Here is a 27,381-nt window from a genome sequence, read left to right on the forward strand (position 1 = left end):
AGAGTTGTGTTCAGTTCTGGGCACCAAGTTGTAGGAAAGACGTTGTTAAGTTGGAAAGGGTGCAGAGTAGATTTACGAGGATGTCGTCAGGACTTGACGGATTGAGCTGCAGGGAGAGGGTTGGGCACGTTAGGAATTTATTCCTTGGACTGCATGAGGATAAGGAGTGAACTTATAGAGGCGTAGGGACCATGAGTGGAATAGATCGGGTAAATGAACAATCTTTTACCCAGAGTACAGGAATCAAGAACCAGAGGACATAGGTTTACGATGAGATGGGAAAGATTTAATAGGAACCCGAGGGGCAACATTTTCACAGGGTGGTGGAATGAGCCGCCACAGGAGGTAGTTGAGGCAGGTTCTATAACAACATTTAAAAGACATTTGATTATGTACTTGGATAGGAAAGGTTTAGAAGGATATGGGCCAAATGCAGGCTGGAGGGACTTGTGTAGATGGAGCATCTTGGTCGGCATGGGCAAGTTGGGCCAAAGGATCTGTTTCCATGCTGTATAAGAAAATAACTGCAGATGCTGGTACAAATCGAAGGTATTTATTCACAAAATGCTGGACTAACTCAGCAGGTCAGGCAGCATCTCGGGAGAGAAGGAATGGGTGACGTTTCAGGTCGAGACCCTTCTTCAGGCTGATGTCAGGGGGGCGGGACAAAGGAAGGATATAGGTGGAGACAGGAAGATAGAGGAAGAACTGGGAAGGAGGAGGGGAAGAAGGTGGGGACGGGAGGGACAGAGGACCTATCTAAAGTTGGAGAAGTCGATGTTCATACCATTGGGCTGCAAGCTGCCCAGGCGAAATATGAGGTGCTGTTCCTCCAATTTCCGGTGGGCCTCACTATGGCACTGGAGGAGGCCCATGACAGAAAGGTCAGACTGGGAATGGGAGGGGGAGTTGAAGTGCTCGGCCACCGGGAAATCAGATTGGCCAACGCGGACCGAGCGCAGGTGTTGAGCGAAGCGATCGCCGATGTTTCCATGCTATGCGTCTCTATTACTCTAACATGTGCTTTTTTGGCTAAAAAACGCAAGGCAGCATCTCCTACTTTGTAGCACTCCCTCAATCTAGTACTGCAGCCTGGATGGTATGATGCAATGTTCAGAGTAAGATTTGACCCCAGGGACTGAATAATGAATCATCCATGTACCTTTAATGAAAGGGACGAATAGCCTTTTGCTCCAGTTCAACCATTGCAATTAGTTTTTGAAAGGCTGTCAGGTGAGTTATTGCAGTACAAGAAAGGTTTGCACCACGTAATGTGAAATTGCATGAAAATAAATAACGAGAGTCATAAAGAAATAGGAACACCATGAACTACTTACTGGTGACGATGCCAATCGAAGGATTGCACCATTTTTTATTTCATTACGGTTCTGTGGAGGAATAAAAACCCAAAATAGGTTATAGAGAAACAGGTTTATTTTACATCAAGTACCTCACCCATCAAATGTTATTCATTGTTTCTTTCGGTAGTAATGATCCATCAGTATGATCCGGTGTTGATCGTAATCCAATTAGAACAGTAACCTAAACAAATCCAAGGTCCCCAGTAATTAATCCCCAGAATGATTCCATGTACAATAGACAATAGACGCAGGAGCAGGCCATTCGGCCCTTCGAGCCAGCACCACCATTCAATGTGATCATGGCTGATCATTCTCAATCAGTACCCCTTCCCTGCCTTCTCCCCATACCCCCTGACTCCGCTATCCTTAAGAGCTCTATCTAGCTCTCTCTTGAAAGCATTCAGAGAATTGACCTCCACTGCCTTCTGAGGCAGAGAATTCCACAGATTTACAACTCTCTGACTGAAAAAGTTTTTCCTCATCTCCGTTCTAAATGGCCGACCCCTTATTCTTAAACTGTGGCCCCTGGTTCTGGACTCCCCCAACATTGGGAACATGTTTCCTGCCTCTAACGTGTTCAATCCCTGAATAATGTTATATGTTATTATAATCTTAAGATCCCCTCTCATCCTTCTAAATTCCAGTGTATACAAGCCTAGTCGCTCCAGCCTTTCAACATTCGACAGTCCCGCCATTCCGGGAATTAACCTAGTGAACCTACGCTGCACGCCCTCAATAGCAAGAATATCCTTCCTCAAATTTGGAGACCAAAACTGCACACAGTACTCCAGGTGCGGTCTCACTAGGGCCCTGTACAACTGCAGAAGGACCTCTTTGCTCCTATACTCAACTCCTCTTGTTATGAAGGCCAACATCCCATTGGCTTTCTTCACTGCCTGCTGTACCTGCATGCTTCCTTTCAGTGACTGATGCACTAGGACACCCAGATCTCATTGTACGTCCCCATTTCCTAACTTGACACCATTCAGATAATAATCTGCCTTCCTATTCTTACCACCAAACCTCACATTTATCCACATTAAACTGCATCTGCCATGCGTCCGCCCACTCACACAACCTGTCCAAGTCACCCTGCAACCTCATGGCAATTTCCTCAATGTTCACACTACCACCCAGCGTTGTGTCATCTGCAAATTTGCTAATGTTACTTTTAATCCCTTCACCCAAGACATTATGGTATGTTGTAAATAGCTGCGGTCCCAGCACCGAGTCTTGCGGTACCCCACTAGTCACTGCCTGCCATTCTGAAAGGGACACATTTATCCCCACTCTTTGCTTTCAGTCTGCCAACCAATTTTCTATCCATGTCAGTACCCTACCCCCAATACCATGTGCTCTAATTTTGCCCACTAATCTCCTATGTGGGACCTTGTCGAAAGCTTTCTGAAAGTCAAGGTACACTACATCCACCAGCTCTCCCCTGTCCATTTTCCTAGTTACATCCTAGAAAAATTCGTAAATCCCCCTTCGTAAATCCATGCTGACTCGGAACGATCCTGTTATTGCTATCCAAATGCTCCGCAATTTCGTCTTTTATAATTGACTCCAGCATCTTCCCCACCACTGATGTCAGACTAACTGGTCTATAATTTTTCCGTTTTCTCTCTCCCTCCTTTCTTAAAAAGTGGGATAACATAAGCTACCCTCCAATCCACAGGAACTGATCCTGAATCTATAGAACATTGGAAAATGATCACCAATGCGTCCATGATTTCTAGAGCCACCTCCTTAAGTATCCTGGGATGCAGACCATCAGGCCCTGGGGATTTATCAGCCTTCAGTCCCATCACTCTACCCAACACCATTTCCTGCCTAATGTGAGTTTCCTTCAGTTCCTCCGTCACCCTAGGATCTCTGGCCACTAGAACATCTGGGAGATTGTTTGTATCTTCCTTAGTGAAGACAGATCCGAAGTACCTGTTCAACTCGTCTGCCATTTCCTTGTTCCCCGTAATAAATTCCCCGTTTACATACCCATTGACATACAATGTCAACATTTTACTCATGTCCGGTACACAGAAGCTTATAATAATAGTTAATATGGAATTATTTGCCACAGAAGAGTGTGGAGGCCAAGTCAGTGAATATTTTTAAGGCAGAGATAGATAGATTCTTGATTAGTACTGGTGTCAGAGGTTGTGGGAAGAAGGCAGGAGAATGGGGTTCGGAGGGAGAGATAGATCAGCCATGATTGAATGGTGGAGGCGCCTAACAGCTGCGGCTCGCTGGCAGTCTGTTTGTCTTTTTTCCCTTCTTGTTTGTGTGTTGGTGTTGGGGTGGTTTTTTGTTTTTGGCTGTGTATGTGTGGGGGGTGTGGGGGGGTGGGGTGGGGTGTGGGAAACCTTTCTTTTTTTAGGTCTCTTCTTCGGGGCGAGGCTCGGCCGCGGGGCCTTCCATCGCCCAGCGCGGCTCGGCCGTGGGAGTTAACATCGCCGGCGCGGCTCGGCAGCGGGACTTAACATCGCCGGCGCAGCTCGGCCACGGGAGTTATCAGCGCCCGGTGCGGCTTGGCCGCGGGACTTAACATCGCCGGTACCTTCAATCGCCCGGTACGGCCGCGGGACATTTCAACGCCCAGTGCGGCTCGGCCGCGGGGACTTCCATCCCCTTGCGGGGGCTGTGCGGTTCGGTCGCCTCGGTAGGAGTCAAGCTGCCTGTCCGTGGGCTCGGAGGGTAGAGAGGGGAAGTTTTGTTGCCTTCCATCACAGTGAGGGGGTGTTTGGAGTCACTGTGATGGATGTTTGTGTTGGGGTCGTGTGTCTTGTGTTCTTTTTTTTTGTGTTCTGTGACTGCTGGAAAATGTAATTTCGTTCGGTATCCCGGTATGGAATGACAATAAAGCTCTGTATTCCTGTATTCCTGGAGTACACTTGATGGGCCAAATGGCCTAATTCTGCTCCTATTCCTCATGACCTTAATAATAATAAGAAACTGCTTTCATCCAAAGCTTTCCCCTTCAGTGTTCGCATCATTTCACTCTGAGGTTGGGGCAGCAGTCAGTGGGGAAAGATTACAGAGGTCCCCATCTTAGCTATATTTGCATATTGTCTAATTGTTAGAGATCTATTGCCATAGTAAGTAAGTTCCTCAATGTTCAGTTTAGTTTAGTTTAGTTAGAGATACAGCATGGATCAGACCCTTCGGCCCAACGAGTCCATGCTGACCATCGATGACTCTCTATGTTATCCATATATCCCTACACAGTAGGGGCAACTTACAAAGGCCAATTAACGTACAACCCCCTCTTTGGGATGTGGGAGGATACTGGAGCAGCCAGAGGAAACCCATGCGGTCTCTGGGAGAATGTTCGACCTCCATACAGACAGCACCCAAGGTCAGGATCAAACCTGGGTCTCTGGCACCATAGCTCTACTATTGTACCATGCAGGGTCAATCGCGAATGCCTTCCTTCCTTAACTTGTCTATCACCATTGCAGAACCGTTGCACTGTTGCATTAGCATCCGGTATCCACTGCAACCCAACCACATTTTGTCCAAATCACTGTTTATAATGACTGATCTCTTGCTCTCTTGCTATCCACTTTGCTGCTGTAACACTGTAAATTTCCCCGGTGTGGGACGAATAAAGGAATATATAGAAAGCCACCAGCATCCACAAAGGCTCTTCACACCCCTGCAACAGTCTGTTCGAACTTCTACCATCGGGCAGACGATACAAGGTCTTCTACGCCCGCACCTCCAGACTCAGGAACAGCTTCATCCCCAGGGCCATAGCTGCTATGAACCGGTCCTGCTGAGCCGGATGGTCACATCGCACAGTGAACCGGCACAGACCTACTTGCACTTTATTCTGTTTTAAAACTGTTACAATTTGTTTCATTGGGTTGTTTAAATTAATACTGACTAGCTCATTAAATTATTGCATCGTATGGGAGGCGCATTCCCAATCTCGTTGTACCCCTGTACAATGACAATAAAGATATATTGTATTGTATTGTATTATTTCATTGGTCTTCTTCACTAAAACATTTTTTTCTTCATCTCTTCAAGTATCTATTTCACCACTTGAGGGCAGCCTTCTATCAGCCTAAACCTCCATTGTGCGAAATATGCACATGCGCACACACACATACACACACACATACACACACACACATACACACACACATACACACACACATACACACACAAAAAGTATTCACTTTAAATTGCACAGAGGCTTTTCAACAGATAACAAGGAGATATAAACATTAATCCCAAGAGGTCATAAGTGATAGGAGCTGAATTAGACCAGTCGGCCCATCTCGTCTACTCCACCATTCAATCATGACTGACCTATCTCTCCCTCCTAACCCCATTCTCCTGCCTTCTCCCCATTACCCCTGACACCCGTACTAGTCAACAATCTATCTATCTCTGCTTTAGAAATACTCGTTGACTTGGCCTCCACAGCCTTCTGTGGCAAAGAATTCCACAGCTCTTCCACAGAGAGATCATTTTAAGTTGTGGGTTTGAGCACAACAGAAAGTAAACCTCTCATCAGCATCTCGGTGAGTCAGCAAATTGCATTTACAGTTCCCTGATGGAATGAAAGCACAAGGAAGGCTGTCAAGGATAGTGCCAGAGAAGGAAGCTGAGACAGAGGGGGGAATTGCTTAATCCACAGTGGGCTGAATGTGCATTTTTTTAACCACATGGAGTGATTCATATGAAATGGCATTGAATAACTAACGGAAACACAAGGCAGAATAGAAGAACCACATGCTCTCAGGCATGGGTAGTGGTTCAAAACCAGCATCGACCATTCTACATGATTACAGGATGGTAATTTTATACTGAGGTGCATAGGAACTTCTCAACGAGGTTAATGAATCTTTAGAATTCTCTACCCCAAAGGTTTTGGAGGCTCGATCATCAAGGGTATTTAAAGAGGAACTAAATATGTATCCGTAAGAAACAGATATAGAGACTGCAGATGCTGGTTTGAAAAAAAGACACAAAGTGCTGGAGTAACTCAGCGGGTCAGGCAGCATCTCTGGAAAACATGGAGGTGTGATGTTTCAGGTTGGGACTCTACTTCAGAAAGCCCTGACTCAAAACATCACCTATCCATGTTCTCCAGAAATGCAGCCTGACCCACTGAGTTTAGTTCCAAGATACAGCGTGGAAACAGTCCCCCTAGTGCGCGTCAACTAATGATCTCCCGCGCACTAGTTCGGAACTATCCCAGTTTTGCATCCTACACACCACAGGCAGCTTACAGAAGCCAATTAATCTACAAACCCGCACGTCTTTGGAATGTGGGATAAAACCAGAGCATCCAGAGAAAATCTACACGGTCACAGGTAGAATGCATGAACTCCGTACAGATAGCACCCATAGTCAGGATCGACCCCGGGTCTCCGGCGCTGCAAGACAGCAACTCTACCGCTGTCTCATGCACGCTTTCAAATCCCTTCAAATGTTCAGCCAGTGCAAAGACCTGTGGGTACTAACTGTGTCCACTTTGCACAACCCTTCTTTAAACATAGAAACGTAGAAAAATAGGTGCAGGAGTAGGCCATTTAGCCCTTCGAGCCAGCACCCCTATTTAATATGATCATGGCTGATCATCCAAAATCAGTACCCCGTTCCTGCTTTCTCCCCATATCCCTTGATTCCTTTAGCCCTAAGAGCTAAATCTAACTCTCTCTTAAAAACATACAGTGAATTGGCCTCCACTGCCTTCTGTGGCAGAGAATTCCACAGATTCACAACTCTTTGGGTGAAAAAGCTTTCCCTCATCTCAGTCCTACATGGCCTACCCCTTATTCTTAAATTGTGACCCCTGGTTTTGGACTCTCCCAACATGAGGAACATGTCTAAAGAATTTAGCCTTTAGAAATACAGCGTGGAAGCAGGCCCTTCAGCCCGCTGAGTCCATACCAACCAGTGCACTAGCACTATCCTACACACTAGGGAGTAGTGTGTGTACATACCTCCAGTTTAAATTCCATTTGGAATATTTTGGAGGACCAAGAACCAAGAAGAATTAACAACTTCCAGAAGGCAAATTAACCTCCAAACCTCTGTATGTCTTTGGAGTATGGGAGGAAACTGGAGCACCCGGAGAAAACCCACACGGTCACAGGAAGAACGTACAAACTCCATGTAGACAGCATTGCAAATGCTACTGAAAACCTCAAACATCTCTTCATCGTCCACTCACCCCACAGCTGTGCCACTATTTGTACTCTACCAACTGTTAAAGTGCATCCCATCATGCAAAGTTAATAGCCATTAACTCTTTCACAACCACATTCTCAAAATCTGTATGTGCTCTAACAAACATACAGATATATACGGACTTTTATCTTTCCATCCATTTCTCATCCCTGCGTCTCCTTCCCTCCTGTCTGCTGCTTCTTAAGTCCCCACACCCTCTGTGCATATTGCTTCGTTGCAATAGCCAGCATGTTCATAAGTAATAGGAGCAGAATTAGGCCATTCGGCCCATCAAGTCCACTCTGCCATTCAATCGTGGCTGATCTATCTCTCCCTCCTAACCCCATGCTCCTGCCTTCTCCCCATAATCCCTGACACCCGTACTAATCTACAATCTATCTATCTCTGGTATTTATTCACAAAAAGCTGGAGTAACTCAGCAGGTCAGGCAGCATCTCAGGAGAGAAGGAATGGGCGACGTTTCGGGTCGAGACCCTTCTTCGATTTGTACCAGCATCTGCAGTTATTTTCTTATCTATCTATCTCTACTCTGCACAGTACTGAAAATAACATACATCCTCCATTCAACTCTGTCCGTTTGTTCTTTCAGTTCCCACGTTCCATTAAAGATCCCTTGATCGCAACCACGCGCACACACAGGGAGCATTTTGAACGTGTCGACTTGCCTTCTCAGTAATGTAGAAGTTTCTGCTGTCCGCGTACTGCAGGGCATAGTTTTCAGGGGTCGGTAGAGACCAGCTTAATTTAAAAAGAAAAACAAGTTAATTTCCGGAAACATTACACCAGCAAAAAAATAAATAATAATAATCAAAAGAATGTTACGATCATAGAGCTTTTTCACACTCTAAATGTATTAGCCTGTCGTTTATTGACTCCTCGTCTCTTGCTCTGTCCCTCTGCTAGCAGACATAGACCTTCACCCCCCACCATCATGTGTTCCTGCACGTATAATGGCCAGATTACCTCCTTCCATAGCAGCACAATATGACCCACAGCGGGCATCAGAATGATACAAGCCTTTTGGCCCACCATTTCCCTGCACAACATCAAATATTGGTTGCAGAGTTCATTGGTGAGGCCGCACTTTGGACAGGTGCATAAATAGGAAAGGTTTAGAGCAATATGGCCCAAACGTATGCAGGGGGGCTGAGAGTAGATGGGGTATTTTGGTCAGCATGGACATGCTGGGCCGAAAGGCCTGTTCCCGTGTGTATGACGCTGAATATCTGTTTGAATTTAGTTTATTGTTACATGTATGTTACATAGATATGGTGAAAAGCTTTTGTTGCAGCCAGCGGAAAGCCAATACATGATTACAATACATGGAGTATTGTGTGCAGTTTTGGTCTCCTAATTTGAGGAAGAACATTCTTGCTATTGAGGGTGTGCAGCGTAGGTTCACGAGGTTAATTCCCGGGATGGCGGGACTGTCATGTGATGAAAGAATAGAGCGACTGGGCTTGTATTCACTGGAATTTAGAAGGATGAGAGGGGATCTTATACAAAATTATTAAGGGATCGGACACGCTAGATGCAGGAAACATGTTCCCGATGTTGGGGGAGTCCAGAACCAGGGGCCACATTTTAAGAATAAGGGGTAGGCCATTTAGAACTGAGATGAGGAAAAATGTTTTCACACAGAGAGTTGTGAATTTGTGGAATTCTCTGCCTCAGAAGGCAGTGAAGGCAGATTCACTGGATGCATTCAAAAGAGAGTTAGATAGAGCTCTTAGGGCTAGTGGAATCAAGGGGTATGAGAAGGCAGGAACGGGGTACTGATTGTGGATGATCAGCCATGATCACATTGAATGGCAGTGCTGGCTGGAAGGGCCGAATGGCCTACTCCTGCACCTATTGACTATGTATTATAATCAAGCCATCCAGTGTACAGATGCATGATAAAGGGAATAACGTGAATAAAGTTATAAAGTCTAGTAAAGTCTGATCAAAGATAGTCCAATGGTCTCCAATTAGATGGAAGCTCAGGACAGCTCTTGTGATGCTAGGATGATTCAGTTGCTTGATCACAGCTGGGAAGAAACTGTCCCTGAATCTGGAGGGGTGTGTTTTCAAGCTTCTATACCTTTTGCCAGAAGGGAGAGGGGAAAGGAGGGAGTGGCCAGAGTGCGATTTGCCCTTGATTATGCTGGTGGCCTTGCGAGGTGTAAATGAAGTCAATGAAAGGGAGGTAAGTTTGTATGATGGTCTGGGCTGCGGCCATAATTTCCAGCAGTTTCTTGCGGTCTTTATGGAGTTGTCCCCAAACCACGCTATGATGCTTCACACAGAACTAGTGTGAACAAGTGATCATTGATTGGCGTCGACCTGGTGGGCCGAAGGGTCTGTTTCCGTGCTGTATCTAAACCCAAACTAAACAGCATCACAGGAACATGGGAATATGCTGGCTCCGTGGTGTTTGCAGGCCCCTTGGCAATGCATGTTCCTGCCTCTGACCACTATCCCTATAGTTAGAACATATTTTCAAGTAAGGTTATATATGATTCGAACCGGACCTCTATCAATAAAGTGGCAGCAGATTTACTTTTTTTTAATCAACAACTAAACTCTCCCAATTTCTTTGATCTAGTTTCTCAGTTAATGAATATCGATTAGATAGTTTTTCTATCTCTAAGCAATCTCCAGTAGAACCCAAAATTCTTATCTTCTCATTCTCCCTCATTTAAAAACGTATTAAAGGACCTCTCGCGTGGCAGCTGTCTTTCTTTATACCTTGCATTGGCCAAATTATTTTCTTTCAGCGACGGATGATCTGAGGTTCATAGATACAGACCCTAAAATTGTTAAGGTACTTACCCATCACAAACTTCCCGTATGATGGAAGCCAGGGGCTTTTTCTGCAATGATAACAGGGAAAACTAAATCATACTTTAACATTTAAAAGCAAATTCATGAAGTAATTATTCACAATATAGACAATAGACAATAGGTACAGGAGTAGGCCATTCGTCCCTTCGAACCAGCACCGCCATTCAATGTGATCATGGCTGATCATTCTCAATCAGTATCCCGTTCCTTCCCTCTCCCCATATCCCCTGACTCCGCTATCATTAAGAGCTCTATCTAGGTCTCTCTTGAAAGCATCCAGAGAATTAGCCTCCACTGCCTTCTGAGGCAGAGAATTCCACAGATTTACAACTCTCATAGAAACATAGAAACATAGAAAATAGGTGCAGGAGTAGGCCATTCGGCCCTTCGAGCCTGCACCGCCATTCAATATGATCATGGCTGATCATCCAGCTCAGTGACATGTACCTGCCTTCTCTCCATACCCCCTGATCCCTTTAGCCACAAGGGCCACATCTAACTCCCTCTTAAATATAGCCAATGAACTGGCCTCAACTACCTTCTGTGGCAGAGAATTCCACAGACTCACCACTCTCTGTGTGAAAAAAAACGTTCTCATCTCGGTCCTAAAAGACTTCCCCCTTATCCTTAAACTGTGACCCCTGGTTCTGGACTTCCCCAACATCGGGAGCAATCTTCCCGCATCTAGCCTCTCCCTTTAAGAATTTTATATGTTTCTATAAGATCCCCCCTCAGTCTTCTAAATTCCAGCGAGTATAAGCCTAGTCTATCCAGTCTTTCTTCATATGAAAGTCCTGCCATCCCAGGGATCAATCTGGTGAACCTTCTCTGTACTCCCTCTAAGGCTAGAGTGTCTTTCCTCAGATTAGGAGACCAAAACTGTACACAATTGTACTCATCCTCACCCTACCTCCAAACCCCATTATAGTGCATTCTAACCTCACCTTTGGCAAATTATTTCAAGCATTTTCGTCAACTTAACATTCAATGGCAATTACTCGTGAGGCTACTTAACCCACTTGAGTAGAATTAAAAATGTTATAATAAGGAACTGCAGATGCCAGTTTCTACCTAAAACACAAAATGACACAAAATGCTGCAGTAACTCAGCGGGTCAGGTAGCATCTCTGGGAAAATAGATAGATGACGTTTCAGATGAAGACCCTCTGCACAAGATCGACACAAAATGCTGGAGTAGTGCAGCGGTGGAGTTGCTGTCTTACATCGCCAGAGACCAGGATTTGATCCAGTCTGCGGACGGTCTGTGCAGAGTTTGTACGTTCTCCCTATGGCCGCATGGGCTTTCCCAGGGTGCTCCGGTTTCCTCCCACACTCCGAAGATGTGCAGGTTTGCAGGTTAATTGGCTTCAGTAAAAATTGTAAATTGTCCCTAGTGCGTAGGATCGTGTGCGGGGATCGCTGTTTGGCATGGACTCGGTGAGCCAAAGGGCTTGTTTCCGCGCTGCATCTCTAAACTAAACTAAACTAAAGTCAGCAGGTCAGGCAGCATCTCTGGAGAAGATTGAATAGGTGACGTTTCAGATGTCTGAAGAAGGGTCCCAACCCATAATGTCGCTTATCCATTTTCCCCAGAGATTCTGCCTGACCCGCTGAGTTACTCCAGCAATTTGTGTCTATCTTGAGTAGAAGTTAGTTCTGGGCAGACAGCACAATCTTTCTCTACTTCATAAGAACATAGAAAAATAGGTGCAGGAGTAGGCCATTCAGCCCTTTCAGCCTGCTTTTTCCCTATAGCCCTTGATTCCTTTAGCCCTAAGAGCTAAATCTAACTCTCTCGTGAAAACATCCAGTGAATTGGCCTCCACTGCCTTATGTGGCAGAGAATTCCACAGATTCACAACTTTCTGGGTGAATACGTTTTTCCTCATCACAGTCCAAAATGGCCTACCCTTATTCTTAAATTGTGACCCCCTGGTTCTGGACTCCCCCAACATCGGGAACATTTTTCCTGCATCTAGCCTGTCCAATCCTTTAAGAATTAACATAGAAAATAGGTGTAGGAGGAGGCCATTCGGCCCTTCGAGCCAGCACCGCCATTCATTGTGATCATGGCTGATCGTTCCCAATCAATAACCCGTGCCTGCCTTCTCCCCATATCCCTTGATTCCACTAGCCCCTAGAGCTCTATCTAACTCTCTCTTAAATCCATCCAGTGATTTGGCCTCCACTGCCCTCTGTGGCAGAGAATTCCACAAATTCACAACTCTCTAGGTGAAAAAGTTCCTTCTCACCTCAGTTTTTAATTGTATATGTTTCTGTAAGGTCTCCTCTCATCCTTATAAATTCCAGTGAATACAAGCCCAGTCGACCCATTCTTTCATCATATATCATGATGAAAATTGTAAATTTGTAATATTGTGACTTGGGTCAGTCAGGCTGGCACTGAGGGATGGGGAGAACAAAGACCGCTGGGTAGTGCCACTGATCCACTGTGGGATGCCATCAATTGGCACAGTGGCGCAGCGGTAGAGTTGCTGCCTTACAGCGAATGTAGCGCCGGATACTCAGGTTCGATCCTGACTACGGGCGCCGTCTGTATGGAGTTTGTACGTTCTCCCCGTGACCTGCGTGGGTTTTCTCCGAGATCTTCGGTTTCCTCCCACACTCCAAAGACGTACAGGTATGTAGGTTAATTGGCTGGGCAAATGTAAAAATTATCCCTAGTGTGTGTAGGATAGTGTTAGTGTGCGGGGATCACTGGGCGGCGCGGACCCGGTGGGCCGAAGGGCCTGTTTCTGCGCTGTATCTCTAAATCTAAAAAAATCTAAAAATTGCCTGCTTGCCCTGTTCCCTGGAGAGAGCCGTACTCTTGGGCAGCAGACAAACGGGAGCATGTGGAAAGCTCCCTGGTACTCAGGCCCTGGACACAACACAGATTCCTTCTATCTGCCTCGAGATTTTGGCTCCCAACTTGCTTCAGCGAAGCTTTGGAAGAACCAAGTCAAAAACAACATGAAATCAGACACAAGAGACTGCAGATGCTGGAATCTGGAGCAAAAATAAAACAAACTGCTGGAGGAACTCAAATAGCATGGGTGAAGGCAGAGGGATGGCCAAGTTTTGTGTCGAGACTCTGCACTTGGACTCTCCAGCAGTTTGTCTTCAGTGTAAAACTAGTTTCACGCTTGACATTTAACACTGACACCGAATCTTATATTTATTTTTTCATATTTTCATATTTCAGTATATCTTGCATACATTCATTTTTTTAAAAAAAACATTAAATAAGCCACCTCAGAAGACAAACTGTGGACAGTTCGCGAGTTCAAGCCACAGCCTGATCCACATATCCAAACATGAACATGTGCCAAGAAATAATCCTCACACAGAAATGCAAACAGAAAGTTAGAATCAAGGTCGCAATCTCCCAGAGTGGTGCTGGGAACTCAGTGCAGCTTCCAGACATGGGCGGCACAGTGGCGCAGCGGTAGAGTTGCTGCCTTACAGCGCCAGAGACCCGGGTTCGATCCTGACTACGGGTGCTGTCTGTACGGAGTTTGTACGTTCTCCCGTGACCTGCGTGGGTTTTCCACTGCAGGTCTGGTTTCCTCCCACAGACCAAAGACATAGAGACATAGAAAATAGGTGCAGGAGAAGGCCATTCGGCCCTTCGAGCCAGACCCGCAATTCCTTGTGATCATGGCTGATCATCCACTATCAGTAACCTGTGCCCAACATATCCCTTGATTCCACTAGTCTCCAGAGCTCTATCCAACTCTCTCTTAACTTCATCCAGTGATTAGGCCTCCACTGCCTTCTGTACAGGTTTGTAGGTTAATTGGCTTGGTAAAATTGTTAGTTGTCTCTAGTGTATGTAGGATAGTGTTAATGTGTGGGCATCGCTGGTCGGCATGGATTCGGTGGGCCGAATGGCCTGTTTCTGCACTGTATCTCTAAACTAAAAAATAAACAAAACATAGCCCCAAGGCTTCTCCCATGGGCCTCCTCTGGCAGAGAGGAATTCAGCACAAAACGAATAACTCCCCATAACCTCTAATACGGCTGTCAGTGGTTATGGGGAGAAGGCAGGAGACTGCGGTTAGGAGGGAGAGGTAGATCAGCTATGATTGACTGGCGGAGTAGACTTGATGGGCCAATTAGCCTAATTCTACACCGATCACTTATAATCTTATTCACAAAATGCTGGAGTAACTCAGCAGGTCAGGCAGCATCTCAGGAGAGAAGGAATGGTGACGTTTCGGGTCGAGACCCTACTATGCCGCATAGTAATGATGAAGCCAAATGTTATTTTTATTCTCTGCAATATCAGGGCAAGGATTTTTTTTATAATGTGAAATTCACTTGTCCCTTTAAAGTACTGCCAGCCATTCACATCAATACCAGCGAGTAATCTGACCTGCGGAGTAATCTGTACTTCTCTCTGCATCATCTTGGCTGCCAAGTTGCGTAAAAGGCAGGTTGAACGCATTATCCATTACTTCTATTTGAGCACAGACTCAACACACTCTTACGTGAAACCCCCTCAAAGACACCAATGGGCGCAAGAACCCAACTGGTCATGTGTCAGATCAATCATATGACCTCCTCAACTGGTTCTAATTACCTGAAGGAGTCAGAGGGAATTTTCCAGGGAATCTGTTTAACCCTCAAGGTTAAAACTTGATATTTTTCATCTGAAGACTTAGACGATTTAGTTTAGTTTAGTTTAGAGATACAGAGTGGAAACAGGCCCTTCGGCCCACCGAGTCCACGCCGACCAGCGATCCCCGCACATGTACACTATCCTAAGCACACTTGGGCCAATTTACAATTTTTACCAAAGCCAATTAACCTACAAACATGTACATCTTTGGATTGTGGGGGGGAATCCAGAGCACCCGGAGAAAGCTCACGGGGTCATGGGGAGAACATGCAAACTCCGTACAGACAGCACCCGTGGTCAGGATCGGACCCGGGTCTCTGGCACTGTGGCATGTAAGGCAGCAACTCTACCAGTGCACCACCGTGGCTGCCCTCTGTGTATGTAATTGGAACATAGAACAGTACAGCACAGGAACAGGCCCTTCGGCCCACTCTGTTTGTACTGAACATGATGCCAAATTAGTATAAGAAAAACACTGCAGATGCTGGTACAAATCGAAGGTATTTATTCACAAAATGCTGGAGTAACTCAGCAGGTCAGGCAGCATCTCAGGAGAGAAGGAATGGGTGACGTTTCGGGTCGAGACCCTTCTTCAGACTGATGCCAAATTAAACTGATCTCATCTGCCTGGACATGATCAATCTCCCGCAATTCCCTGCACTTCCATGTGCCTATCCTAAAGCCTCTTAAACACCAATTTTATATCTGCCTCCACCACCATGCCTGGCAGCGTGTTCCAAGGTCACTCCACTTTCTGCATTCAAACAAAACTTGCCCTGCACATATTCATTAAACTTTGTCCCTCTCCCTATACAGCCATGCCCTCTAGTGCTGAACATTTCCACCCGGGGAGAAGATTCTGACTGCCTACCCTATCTGTGCCCCTCATCATTTTATATACTTCTATCAAGTCACTCCTCAACTTCCTATGTTCCAAGAGAAAATAATTGGGATCTCCTTCATTCAACTGCTGTTCAATTTCAAACATCTGTAGTGAATGAGGCTGAACCCAAGGTTGGCAACAATTTAAAAAGGCACGATCCATTTGTAGGGGGAAAAAAACTGCAGATGCTGGATCAAATCGAATGTCGGCGCAAAATGCTGGTGTAACTCAGCGGGTCAGTCAGCATCTCGGGAGAGAAGGAATGGGTGACGTTTCGGGTCGAGACCCCTCTTCAGACTGATGTCAGGGGAGGGGGCGGGACAAAGATAGGATGTAGTCGGAGACAGGAAGAATGGTGGGAGAACTGGGAATGGGGAGGGGATGGAGAGGGGAAGCAGGGACTACCTGAAGTGGGAGAAGTCAACCTTCATATCGCTGGGGTGTAAGCTGCCCAAGCGAAATATCCATTTGTCTTGCATGGTGAGGTGGCAGCGCAGTGGTAGAGTTGCTGCCTTACAGCGCCAGAGACCCGGGACCAATCCTGACTCTTGGTGCTGTCTGTATTGAGCTTATACGTTCTCCCCGTGACCTGAGTGGGTTTTCTCCGGGTGCTCCAGTTTCGTCCCACACTCCAAAGACGTGCAGGTTTGTAGGTTAATTGGCTTCGGTAAAATTGTAAATTGTCCCTCGTGTGTGGGATAGAGCTGGTGTATGGGGGGGATCGCTGGTCGGCAGGAACTCAGTGGGTCGGCGGGCCTGTTTCCGCGCTGTATCACTAAACTAAAACTAAACTGAAACTAATGGAAATGTGTAGGGAGGAACTGCAGATGCTAGCTTCCCCCCCACAATCCAAAGCTGGAGTAACTCAGCGGGACAGGCAGCATCTCCGGAGAGAATGAATGGGTAACGTTTCGGGTTAAGACCCTTCTTCAAGAGAGAGTTAGATTTAGTTCTTCGGGCTAACGGAATAGACAATAGACAATAGGTGCAGGAGTAGGCCATTCGGCCCTTCGAGCCAGCACCGCCATTCAATGTGATCATGGCTGATCATTCTCTAGTGTGTGTAGGATAGTGTTAATGTGCGGGCATCGCTGGTCGGCATGGATTCGGTAGGCCGAATGGCCTGTTTCTGCACTGCATCTCCAAACTAAAAAATAAACAAAACATATCCTCAAGGCTTCTCCCATGGGCCTCCTCTGGCAGAGAGGAATTCAGCACAAAACGAATAACTCCCCATAACCTCTAATACGGCTGTCAGTGGTTATGGGGAGAAGGCAGGAGACTGCGGTTAGGAGGGAGAGATAGATCAGCTATGATTGACTGGCGGAGTAGACTTGATGGGCCAATTGGCCTAATTCTACACCGTCCATTTATAATCTTATTCACAAAATGCTGGAGTAACTCAGCAGGTCAGGCAGCATCTCAGGAGAGAAGGAATGGGTGACGTTTCGGGTCGAGACCCTTCTTCAGACTGACTCCGACTACATTTTATCAGACTGAAGAAGGGTCTCGACCCGAAACGTCACCCATTCCTTCTCTCCTGAGATGCTGCCTAACCTGCTGAGTTACTCCAGCATTTTGTGAATAAACACCTTCGATTTGTACCAGCATCTGCAGTTATTTTCTTACACTTATAATCTTATGATCTTATGAAATGCCGCCAAATGTTATTTTTATTCCCTGCAATATCAGGGCAAGGAATTTTTTTATAATGTGAAATTCACTTGTCCCTTTAAAACACTGCCAGCCATTCACATCAATACCAGCGAGTTTAATCAAGGGATATGGGGAGAAAGCAGTAACGGGGTACTGATTTTGGATGATCAGCAATGATCATATTGAATGGCGGTGCTGGCTCAAAGGGCCAAATGGCCTACTCCTGCACCTATTTTCTATGTTGCTACGTTTCAGACGTCTGAAAAAGGGTCTCGACCTGATACATGGCCCATTCCTTATGTCCAGAGATGCTGCCTGCATCGCTGAGTTACTCCAGCATTTTGTGTAAAACTAACAGAAGATCTCACACACTGACCTTTCTGTCCTGGGCCTCCTCCATTATCAGAGTGAGGCAAATTGGAGGAACAGCTCCTCATAATTCGCTTGGGCAGCTTACACCCCAGCGGTAAGAACATTGACCTCTCTAACTTCAAGTAGCCTTTGCTTTCCCTCTCTCTTCATCCCTCCCCCTTCCCAGTTCTCCGACCAGTCTTACTGTCTCCGACTACATTTTATCTCTGTACTGCCCACTCCCCTGACGTCAGTCTGAAGAATGGTCTCGACCCGAAACGTCCCCCATTCCTTCTCTCCGGAGATGCTGCCTGTCCCGCTGAGTTACTCCAGCATTTTTTGTGTAAAACTAACTGAAGATCTCACCTGATCGATCTCCATCAACTTGGGGAAGGCTCCAGGCCATTCGATGGCCACTTTCACGATGTCCGACGGTGGCGGCATCTTAATGATTTAGACGCTCACTGAAGGAAACAGAAGAAGTTGCCTCGGTGTGGGAAACGGCCAGAGTCTCATCCAATCCTGAAACAAACACAAGAGTGAGCAAAGCATGAAGCAGATGAAAACTGCCTGAATATATTCACTGAACCAGACCTCCAGCCACAAACCCCGGAACTCATAATTACCAGGTACCAATCCAACCTGTGTGGACATCATAGACTCCAGAAGCTGGGGGTACCAGAAAATAATGGAGTCCCATCCCCAAAATACCTCCAGATTCAGGGACAGTTTCTTCCCAGCTGTTATCAGGCAACTGAACCATCCTACCACCAACTGGAGAGTAGATCTGAGCTACTAGCAACCTCATTGGATTATCTCTGATCGGACGTTACTGGACTTGCATTAAATGTTATTCACATCATTCCCTTTATCAAATACTAATTCCGAGCAAGTGTAAGGTGTTGCATTTTGGGAGCACAAATGCAAGGGAAAAGTGCACAGTTAATGGCAAGAGCCTTTAGCAGCATTGATTTACAGAGGGATCTTGGGGTTCAAATCCATGACTTCCTGACAGTAGACAGAGTGGTAAAAAAGGCATATGGTATGCCTGCCTCCATCGGTCAGGGAATTGGATACAAGAATTAGGAAGTTATGTGGCAGCTCATCAAACTTTGGTTGGACTGCATCTTGTGTAGAGCACAAAAGGACACAGTGCTAGAGTAACTCAGCAGGTCAGGCAGCATCTCTGGAGAACGTGGACAGGTGACGTCTCTTCCGACTGGATTTGAGTATTGCGTACAGTTTTGGTCACTCCAGGACAGGGGTCCTTACTTACAGGAAGGATTTGGAAAAGGTGAAGAAGAGATTTACCAGAATAGTGCCTGGGGGTATTTGCTGTCAAGAGGATGGACAAACGTGGATTGCTTTCTCTGGAGAATCAGAAGTTGAGGGGAGACCAGATAGTAATATATAAAGTGATGAGGCATAGATAGGCTAGACAATCAGATTTTTGCAGGGTGGAAATATCAAAGGCTAGAGGGTATAGCTTTAAGGTGAGTGGAGAAAAGCTTAAAGAAGACTAGATCAAGTGGACCTGTTGGGCCCGAACCTCTCCAGCATTGGTGCAGCACCCTCTCCTCCCTCCCTCCCCTCTCCCCCCTCCCCCCTCCCCCTCTTCCCCTCCACCCACACTCCATCTCCCTCAACCCCCCTTATTCTCCCTCTCCCTCCCTCCTCCCTCTTCCTCCCTCCCCCCTCCCTCCCAAGAAGAAAGATTTAAAACTTTAAAATGTGAATAACTTAAAAAACATAACACCGATTTCAATGAGACTTCTTCCATTGGCACCAAAGGGACGACGGTGAGTAAGGTGGGCCTAAAATTGTCGCGCTATCGTGTACCGTTTCGGCTTTAGTTCAGGAACAAACAAACAGACAAGAGTTTTAGTATATAGATGTGGGGGACAAGTTTTGTTTTTTTAAACACACAGAGTGGTGGGTGCCTATAATGTGCCACCAGGGGTGGTGCTGGAGGCAGATACAATGTGGTTTTTAAGAGACTTTTAGAGAGGCACATAGATATGCAGGACATGGAAAGATATGTATCACATGGAAGCAGAGGGGATTAGTTTAACGGCATTATTTTCATCACAGGCATTGTGGACCATAGGGCCTGTTCCTGTGCTGTACTGTTCTATGTTCTACGTTCCATGTGGTTAAAGCAGCATCGGCAGAAAGCGAAAGAGGGCGGCACGGTGGCGCAGCGGTAGAGTTGCTGCCTTACAGCGCTTACAGTTCCAGAGACCCGGGTTCGATCCGACTACGGGTGCTGTCTGTACGGAGTTTGTACGTTCTCCCCGTGACCGCGTGGGTTTTCTCTGAGATCTTCGGTTTCCTCCCACACTCCAAAGACGTACAGGTTTGTAGGTTAATTGGCTTGGTGTAAGTGTAAATTGTCCCTAGTGGGTGTAGGATAGTGTTAATGTGCAGGGATCGCTGGTCGGTGTGGACTCGGTGGGCCGGAGGTCCTGTATCTCTAAACTAAACTAAAAGAAACATTTAATATTTCAGGGTAAAGACCTCGGATTTGAACTGGGAAAGAGAAAATAAATGTTTTGAGTTGAAAAAGGAAGGGGATGTCCTCAATAGGACACTAGAAATGCTTTTTCAGAGGCTGAGGTCAGGGTTGCCAAGGTGATCGATTGCACTATTTAAGGAAGCTTGATTTAATAGGTTTTTAAGAACCAGAGAGAGCGGGAAAGGGCACATTAATGCTGTGGTACAGACAAGAACTGCTGCTGCAGCCAAAAGAAGGTTGGAAATGGCCAGCAGAGCAGATAGTATCTGTAAAGAGAGAACAACGACAGGGCAGCACGATGCCACAGCAGTAGAGTTGTTGCCTTACAGCGCCAGAGACCCTGGTTCATTCCTGACAATGGTGCTGCCTCAACGGAGTTTGTAAGTTCTCCCCATGACCTGCGTGGAGTTTGTCCGGGTGCTCCGGTTTCCTCCCACACTCCAAAGAAATACAGGTTTGTAGGCTAATTGGCTTGGTATAATTGTAAATTGTCCCTCGTGTGCATAGGATAGTGTTAGTGTACGGGGATCGCTGGTCGGCGTGACTCGGTGGGCTCGAAGAGCCGAATGGCCTACTCCTGCACCTATTGTCTATTGTCTATTGTCAGGCCTGTTTCCACACTGTCTTTATACTAAATTAAACGGAGCCACCTTATAGATGACTGCACAGCAGACCCGACCAGTTCAGATACAATTAGGTCAGTGAATAATCTAGTTAAGTTTAGTTTATTGTCACATGTACCGAGGTACAGGGAAAAGCTTTTTGTCTAAAATTGCTGAATTCCACGACATGTCCAGAAATCTGCAAGGTGGAAGATGGGGTGTTGTTCCTTTTGATTACATAGGCATCAATTTCAGCTACCGATCTTTCTATGGCGTCCAGACCCCAGAAATTTAGTTTTAGTTTCAGAGATACAGCGCGGAAACTAGGCCAGTCGGCCCAAAGAGTTGGCGCCGACCAGCGATCCCCGCACAATAACACTATTCCACACACACTAGGAACAATGTACGCATACACCAAGCCAATTAACCTACACCCCTGGACGTCTTTGGAGTGCGGGAGGAAACCGAAGATCTCGGATAAAACCCACGCGGTTACGGGGAGAACGTACAAACGCCGTACAGACAGCAACTGGATCGAACCCGGGTCTCCAGCGTTGAAAACTCTGCAAGGCAGCAACTCTACCGCTGTGCCACCGTGACCCCATGTAAATGAATATACAAAGTACTACAGTCACATCCATGACACAGCACCATGCAAGCAGAAATGAGATAGCATCAATTTCAATGATTTCATTCACCCATTTATCTCCCAGCAGTGTTACCAACAGGAAATCAAATTTACAGAAAGAGCATTAAATGCAAAGTTTCATCGCGACACTAAGTTCACACACGGTTTTTCTGCGCCTCGTTGGTTCTCAGCAATGGACTTAAACAACAACCAAAGGCTACAGTTAAGAGCCATTTATACACACCAATAAAAAAAATTGGCTGCTTCAGAATAGTTAATCACAATACAATTCTTCAAAATTATGCAATAACCGAGATGGGAAATAGTGAAAGATTGTTTCACTTGTGGCAAATAATTAATTAGCTTAGTTATTACCTACTTGACATTTTACTGATGACACTTCAAAATGTACTCCCTTAACTGTGAAGCACTTTAGATTACTGGGAACTTGAAAGGAGCTGTATAAATAGAGAATTGATCGTCTGTCATCTCACCACTGGGAGAGTGGATTGGCAGGTTGGACAAAATGATTCCCCAGCAACAAGGCGGCTGGAGGGTTATTTGGAAGAACAGAATATTTTAACTCAAGTGACTAATCACCTAGAAATTAATCTATATACTAAAATTCTCATTTGTTTGTTTGTTTGTTCCTGAACTACAGCCAAAACGGTACACGATAGCGCGACAATTTTAGGCCCACCTTACTCACCGTCGTCCCTTTGGTGCTAATGGAAGAAGTTTCATTGAAATCGGTGTTATATTTTTAAAGTTATTCACATTTTAAAGTTTAAATCTATCTCCTAGGGAGGGAGGGGAAGGGAGGGAGGGAGGGGGAGAGGAGGGATGATAAGGGGGGTTAAAGGGAATGGAGTGGGGAGGGAGGGCAAGGGAAGAGGAGGGGGAGGGGGTGGAGAGAGGTGGGGGAGGGGGAAGTGAAAGAAGGGGGAGGGGGAAGGGGGGAAGGGGGGGGGGAGGAGAGGGTGCTGCACCAATGCAGGTGAGGTTTGGGCCCATTTGGTCTAGTCACTTTCTAAAATGATAAATGGTTCCCATTGCAGCGTCGGGCAGCTCTGAAACAGCAAACCTGAGGTCTGCAGTTCAAAACCTGCCAATGGGAAATCACACGAAAATGATGCTGCACAGCAAAAGTATTCATTAATGCCCCCGAGTGAAGAAAACCAATCATCCCACTTCAGACACATGGAACTGTAGACGCTGGTTTACAACAACAAAAAAGGCGCAAAGTGTTGGAGTAACTCAGCAGGTCATGCAGCAACGGCTCAATGCTGCTTTATTATCATGTGTGCATGACACGGTGAAATTCTTGTTTCCATAGCTCACACATGCAGGCACAATGGCACAGCAACAGGGAGGGTTGCTGCCCCACATCAAACGTGGGTCTCTGGAGTTGTGGGGCAGCAACTCTATCACTGCGCCTTGAGGCGGCACAATGGTGCCGTGGTAGAGACGCTGCCTTACAGTGCTTGCAGCGCCAGAGACCCGGGTTCAATCCCGACTACGGGTGCTATCTGTACGTTCTCCTTGTGACTGCGGAGTTTTCTCCAAGATCTTCGGATTCCTCCCACACTTCAAAGACGTACAGCTTTGGAGGTTAATTGGCTTGGTTTAAATGTAAATTGTCCCGAGTGTGTGTAGGATAGTGTTAATGTGCGGGGATCGCTGGCGGGTGTGGACTCGGTGGGCCTGCGCTGTATCTTTGAACTGAACTGTGTACATCTGTCGAAGACATGGATTGACAATGATTCGGGTCAGGACCCCTCTTCAGTCTGATTGTTGTGGGGGGAGAAAGCTGGTAGAGAGGTAGGGGCGGGACAAAGCTTGGTAAATGATAGGTGAATACTGGCGAGGGGGGGGAGGGGGTGTTGATTGTCAGATGAGTGGATAAAGGAAAGAGATTAAATGGACCAAAGACTCTGAGATAAGATCTCATAGATCTCCTCGGGTGAAGAGTCAAGTGATTTATTATCATATGTCCCAGATAGAACAATGAAATTCTTACTTGCAGCAGAAAGTTAGAACAGAGATGAGGAAAAACTTTTTCAGTCAGAGAGTTGTAAATCTGTGGAATTCTCTACCTCAGAAGGCAGTGGAGGCCAATTCTCTGAATGCATTCAAGAGAGAGCTAGATAGAGCTCTTAAGGATAGCGGAGTCAGGGGGTATGGGGAGAAGGCAGGAACGGGGTACTGATTGAGAATGATCAGCCATGATCACATTGAATGGCGGTGCTGGCTCGAAGGGCCGAATGGCCTCCTCCTGCACCTATTGTCTATTGTCTATAGGACATGTAACACTAGGGCTTCCGAGATGTCCTCGTTCTTCAGGAAACAGGGCTTCCCCTCCTCCATTGTAGATGAGGCTCTCACTAGGGTCTCTTCTACATCCCGCAGCTCCGCTCTTGCTCCCCCTCCCCCCACTCGCAACAAGGACAGGATCCCCCTCATTCTCACCTTCCACCCCACCAGCCAGCGGATCCAACGAATCATCCACCAACATTTCCGTCACCTACAACGGGACCCCCACCACTGGCCATATCTTCCCATCCCCTCCCCTCTCTGCGTTCCGCAGAGACCGTTCTCTCCGTAACTCCCTGGTCCACTCGTCCCTTCCTACCCAAACCACCCCAACCCCGGGCACTTTCCCCTGCAACCGCACGAGATGCAACACCTGTCCCTTTACCTCCCCCCTCATCTCCATCCAAGGACCTAAACAGTCTTTCCAGGTGAGACAAAGGTTCACCTGCTCCTCCTCCAACCTCATCTATTGCATCCGCTGCTCTAGATGTCAACTCATTTACATTGGCGAAACCAAGCGCAGGCTCGGCGATCGCTTCGCTGAACACCTGCCCTCGGTCCGCATTAACCAAACTGATCTCCCGGTGGCCGAGCACTTCAACTCCCCCTCCCATTCCCAGTCTGACCTTTCTGTCATGGGCCTCCTCCAGTGCCATAGTGAGGCCCACCGGAAATTGGAGGAACAGCACCTCATATTTCGCCTGGGCAGTTTGCAGCCCAGTGGTATGAACATCGACTTCTCCAACTTTAGATAGTTCCTCTGTCCCTCCCTTCCCCTCCTCCTTCCCAGATCTCCTTCTATCTTCCTGTCTCTACCTATATCCTTCCTTTGTCCCGCCCCCCTGACATCAGTCTGAAGTAGGGTCTCGACCCGAAACGTCACCCATTCCTTCTCTCCCGAGATGCTGCCTGACCTGCTGAGTTACTCCAGCATTTTGTGAATAATACAAATGATTACGATCCACTTTCTTTATTCCGATACGATCAAAACCCCTCCACAAATTGGACATTTTACTCCTAACCACTTGCAGAAAACAGTGGGACAGTGGCAAAAGGAGTTGGTGTCCGATCTCAAGGAACCAAGGAGCACAGTAAATCCTTTGGACAAAACGGTTTCTGAACCATTATGAGCTCAGCATATTCTTGCTGTGATCGCTGTTGAACTCGTGCTTGTTGTTTCTCCAGTTCACCCAGAGAGATGATTGAGTGTGCAATGTGATGTCTCTTTGTGGCAATGGCTTGCGGCAATAGATTCTTTATGAAAGGACGGCAATGCGGATAATCAGAAACAAGTAGCAGCAGCTGAAACCTCTGAGAATTATATCAGGTCCCAAAGGATGTAATGGCACACGCAAGTTACTAAAAACAGAATAAGACACAATTATGAAATACAAAGCAAGCCACTTTATCCCTCTGATACCTGGTTGGACCAAAACTATTCACCATCTTAACAATGCACCGTTTTCTTTCGTCTAAATAGCACTATAATGTGGGTGTGCTCTAGGTGGTGCAGCGGCAGAGTTGCTGCCTTATAGCCCCCAGAGACCCAGGTTTGATCCGGACTATGGTTGCTGTCTGTACGGAGTTTGTGCGTTCTCCCCACGACCACGTGGGCTTTCCCCGGATGCTCCGGTTTCCTCCCACACTCCAAAGGTGATTAGGTTTGTAGGTTAATTTGGCTTTGGTAAATTGTACATTGTTCTTAGTGTGTAGGATAGTATTAGTGTACGGGGATCACTGGTCGGCGCGGACTCGGTAGGCCGAAGGACCTGTTTCCGGCACTTTGTGTCCATCTTTGGTATAAGCCAGCATCTGCAGCTCTTTTGTTTCTAGCTCAGATAAACCTGAAATGCACCCTCTCCAAAGTAATCTTCCATTATAGAAAAACTAAGATCAATGGAATCTCTAATGGAACTGAAAAGGAATTGGAAAACGCCAATGCCAGTCTTTGGGATAACAAATTACATCTGAGTCTTAAAATACAAATTTTGTTAGTGGAGTGATTCTATTTTGCCATTTTTCCTATACAAAGAAAAAACTTTGGTATCGACTGTTGAAAGACTGGAGTGACTAGGCTTGTATACACTGGAATTTGGAAGGATGAGAGGGGATCTTATCGAAACGTATAAGATTATTAAGGGGTTGACACGTTAGAGGCAGGAAACATGTTCCCAATGTTGGGGGAGTCCAGAACAAGGGGCCACAGTTTAAGAATAAGGGGTAGGCCATATAGAACGGAGATGAGGAAAAACCTTTTTCAGTCAGAGAGTTGTGAATCTGTGGAATTCTCTGCCTCAGAAGGCAGTGGGGGCCAATTCTCTGAATGCATTCAAGAGAGCTAGATAGAGCTCTTAAGGATAGCGGAGTCAGGGGGTATGGGGAGAAGGCAGGAACGGGGTACAGATTGAGAATGATCAGCCATGATCACATTGAATGGCGGTGCTGGCTCGAAGGGCCGAATGGCCTACTCCTGCACCTATTGTCTATTGTCTATTGACCAGTGCACAGGTTTGGAAATGATGAAGACATATAGCAGAGATGGCCATCATTCAGCCCACCAGGCCTGTGCCAGTTCTGTTTTCAATCCAATGTTCTTTATCCACAGACCTACAATTTTCTTCCTCTCAACTATAGATCCATGTTCTTTACTAAATTTACTCCTGAAACTGTATTCTGCGATTTCATTCGAGGCCATGACTTGCTCTGTATTTAAAAAAAACCTCCCCTATGGAGCTTTTGCCAATTGCCTTAAATACCTTCCATCTGCTTCTTGACATATCTGTCCAGAATTTTAAATGCCTCCTCATTAAGATTGCATCTTAGTTCCAGTTCGATATATTCTTTGGTGGATAAACAGAATGATGAGCTCGGCAGGTGAATAAATTCTCTTTGGATGTCAGATCAGACTCAACTGTACATTTCCTGTAATGAAAGTCAGAAAATAATACATACCTATAGAACATATTCTATACACATCCTAATGTTTTAACCAATGAAAGCACTTTGATCAGACACTTGCAAGGATACACCCTAGAGAGATGTATTAGAACAGCCAAACAGCAAATCGATACAAGCAGAGAAATAAACTGACTCTGCCAGTTCAGAAAATGTAGTTGTGCAACCCGATCACTAATGATAAGTGTACAAAATCATGAGAGGAATAGATTAGGTAGACGCACAGAGTCTCTTGCCCTGGGTAGGGGAATCGAGAACCAGAGGACACAGGGTTAAGGTGAGGGGGGGGGGATGTATTTAATAGGAAACTGAGAGGTAACTTTTTCACGCAAAGGGTGGTGGGTGTATGGAACGGGCTGCCAGGGGAGTTAGTTGAGGCAGGTATTATTGCAACTTTTAAGAAATATTTAGACAGGCACATGGATAGGACAGGTTTACAGTTTACTTTGTTGTCACGTGT

At 46.3% G+C, this 27,381-nt stretch overlaps 1 protein-coding gene across 4 annotated transcripts in view; it reads right to left on the reverse strand.

Annotated features, from left to right (window-relative positions):
- The window catches only part of elmo1 (engulfment and cell motility 1 (ced-12 homolog, C. elegans)), a 308,339-nt gene that overhangs the window by 230,792 nt on the left and 50,166 nt on the right, over positions 1 to 27,381 (reverse strand). For 3 of the 4 annotated variants that reach the window (XM_078415056.1, XM_078415031.1, XM_078415037.1), the window contains exons 3-6: positions 18,275 to 18,430; positions 10,383 to 10,423; positions 8,234 to 8,306; positions 1,338 to 1,388 (exon numbers count right to left, since the gene is read on the reverse strand). In XM_078415056.1, coding sequence (XP_078271182.1) covers positions 1,338 to 1,388; positions 8,234 to 8,306; positions 10,383 to 10,423; positions 18,275 to 18,352 — 243 coding nt within the window. In that variant the 5' untranslated portion in view covers positions 18,353 to 18,430. Of the gene's footprint in view, positions 1 to 1,337; positions 1,389 to 8,233; positions 8,307 to 10,382; positions 10,424 to 18,274; positions 18,431 to 26,722; positions 26,889 to 27,381 lie in introns of all 4 variants that reach the window. The other variant, XM_078415048.1, reaches the window with a different exon arrangement.

The sequence above is a fragment of the Rhinoraja longicauda genome, chromosome 2 (genome assembly GCF_053455715.1).
Source record: "Rhinoraja longicauda isolate Sanriku21f chromosome 2, sRhiLon1.1, whole genome shotgun sequence".
NCBI lineage: Eukaryota > Metazoa > Chordata > Chondrichthyes > Rajiformes > Arhynchobatidae > Rhinoraja > Rhinoraja longicauda.